Source organism: Limulus polyphemus, unplaced genomic scaffold (genome assembly GCF_000517525.1).
Source record: "Limulus polyphemus unplaced genomic scaffold, Limulus_polyphemus-2.1.2 Scaffold6731, whole genome shotgun sequence".
Classification (NCBI taxonomy): Eukaryota; Metazoa; Arthropoda; class Merostomata; order Xiphosura; family Limulidae; genus Limulus; species Limulus polyphemus.
In genome coordinates, this window is record NW_013672341.1 from 35,596 (window position 1) to 37,593 (window position 1,998).

Here is a 1,998-nt window from a genome sequence, read left to right on the forward strand (position 1 = left end):
GTTTCTATTACATGCAATGAAGAGCATTTTACACCTGTTCACAGAAAGGAAATACGACCAACCTCTAAAGTAGTATCATCTTAACTTTTTAATTTTTATAAATATTTATTAACAGCAAGATTTGACAAATCTAATGCTTTATAGTGTTAAGAAGGTATATTAAGACATAAGCTATTACCCATAGACACAAATTAATAGTTTAAATTTTATTCGCAGCTTCTTCGTTATTGTGACGTTGATATCCAACTGTGCAAATGAAAAGCCCAGAAAAGACAGCCGGTTTTAAAAAGTTCAAGACCATTCCTGGAATTGGAATTATTTTAGCAATGATATCGGGATTCATGTATTCTCTGGCGATCCTGAATTTGAAGCTTATGTCAGAAATGATCCCGGCCCAGTTTCTGGTAATCCAAGCTCTTATCCAGTTGGGAATTTATAATCCTTTTATTATCTATTCGAAATCTCATTACTTTGGAGAGAAAGGAGAACGAATTATTTTGTTTTTTAGAGCTTTATTTGGTGGAATAGCAAAAGCTCTAATGATATATTGTTTTCACTGGCTCCCTGTTGCGGATGCTTCCACAATCTATTTCTCTTCTCCAGTGATCATTAGTTTGCTCGCCTGTTTGGTTTTGAGGGAACCTTGTGGAGCTCACAATGCACTCGTCTTAATGCTGACAATAGCAGGCACTATGTTGATTGTCAGACCAAAGTTTATCGTTGAACTGTTTCAAGATGTCGATGACGTAGATAATCGCTGGAAAGGAATTATGGTGGGATTTTCTGCGTGTCTAATGAAAGCTTGTAGCTATGCAATGGCCCGTAAACTTAAACAAACACCGCCCCAAGTTGTGGCTGCCATGATATCGACGTTTATCCTTGTTGTGGGATTATTTCAACTGTCCTTGCACGAAAAAATTCAAATATCATCTTGTGGTAAAGACAGTATTCTTATTGTGAGTTCAAGCATCTGTATGACGCTAAATCAACTCCTCACCACAACAGCCCTACAAGTGGAATATGCTGGGCCAGTGTCTGTTGCTCAATCTCTAAATATAGTTACAGCATTTTTGTTCGATATATTCGTCTTAAATACTAGCCCCACCTGGCTTAGTATTTTTGGCGCTGTTTCGATTTTCATCGGTGTTCTTTTAACAGTATTAAAGAAACTCGGTTAGTTCCAAACATTTTTGATATTAACTTTTTTGTTCATTTTTCTATTATTATTACAGAGTGTTCGATAACCGATGTTCGTAAAGTAGTTCACAAGAAACTACATTTATTAAGCATTAGTGCTTGGAGTTAAGTATATTACTGTCGATAGATGATACGAACTTAAACATACCAGTGATGATGTGCATGACCGTGAGTTCGGTTTCTGGTTCTACATTAATGATGACATGCATGAACACGTGTTTGGTGTTTTCACATTAATCCCGATATACATGGTTATGAGATTTCGGTTTCTGGTTCTATATTAATGATGACGTGCATGACCACATGTTTAGTTTGTTGTTTCACATTAATACCGATAAACATGGTTATGAGATTTCGGTTTCTGGTCTCAAAATAAACTTTTTATGTTTTAGTGTGACATGCGCAGATTTATTTTTATTTTCTCTCTCTTTCCCGAAAAGTTTCATGTGATTGTGTGTTTTATTTGTTTTGATCAGAAATTTACAGAGAATAGAAAGAAACTGTGAAAAAAAGGGAAACGTGTTATATACAAATTAAACAACTCTACATTTGATACAGCTGTATTGTGAATATCTCTCAGATGTCTTACGATTTTACATGCATTCATTTATAGAAATTATTATTAATTAACAACTAACCGTGACCCGCAAAACATTTGCTGTAGTTTTCAAGCTCTTCACTTAAATTTTCCTTATTCTATAATTTTCATGCACGTTATCTATATACTACTAAAACTCCGAGATTGTTTGTTTGTTTGCTTGTCTGTAATTAACTACAGCAAAAACGGCGCACAATAGCGCC

At 34.9% G+C, this 1,998-nt stretch overlaps 1 protein-coding gene across 1 annotated transcript; it reads left to right on the forward strand.

The window, feature by feature from the left end:
• Positions 1-254: 254 nt before the first annotated feature.
• LOC106474021 (solute carrier family 35 member G1-like) lies at positions 255-1,178 on the forward strand. Its single transcript, XM_013934707.1, has one exon. It carries the CDS (start codon positions 255-257, stop codon positions 1,176-1,178), a length of 924 nt encoding a protein of 307 aa, XP_013790161.1.
• The last annotated feature ends 820 nt before the right edge of the window (positions 1,179-1,998 follow it).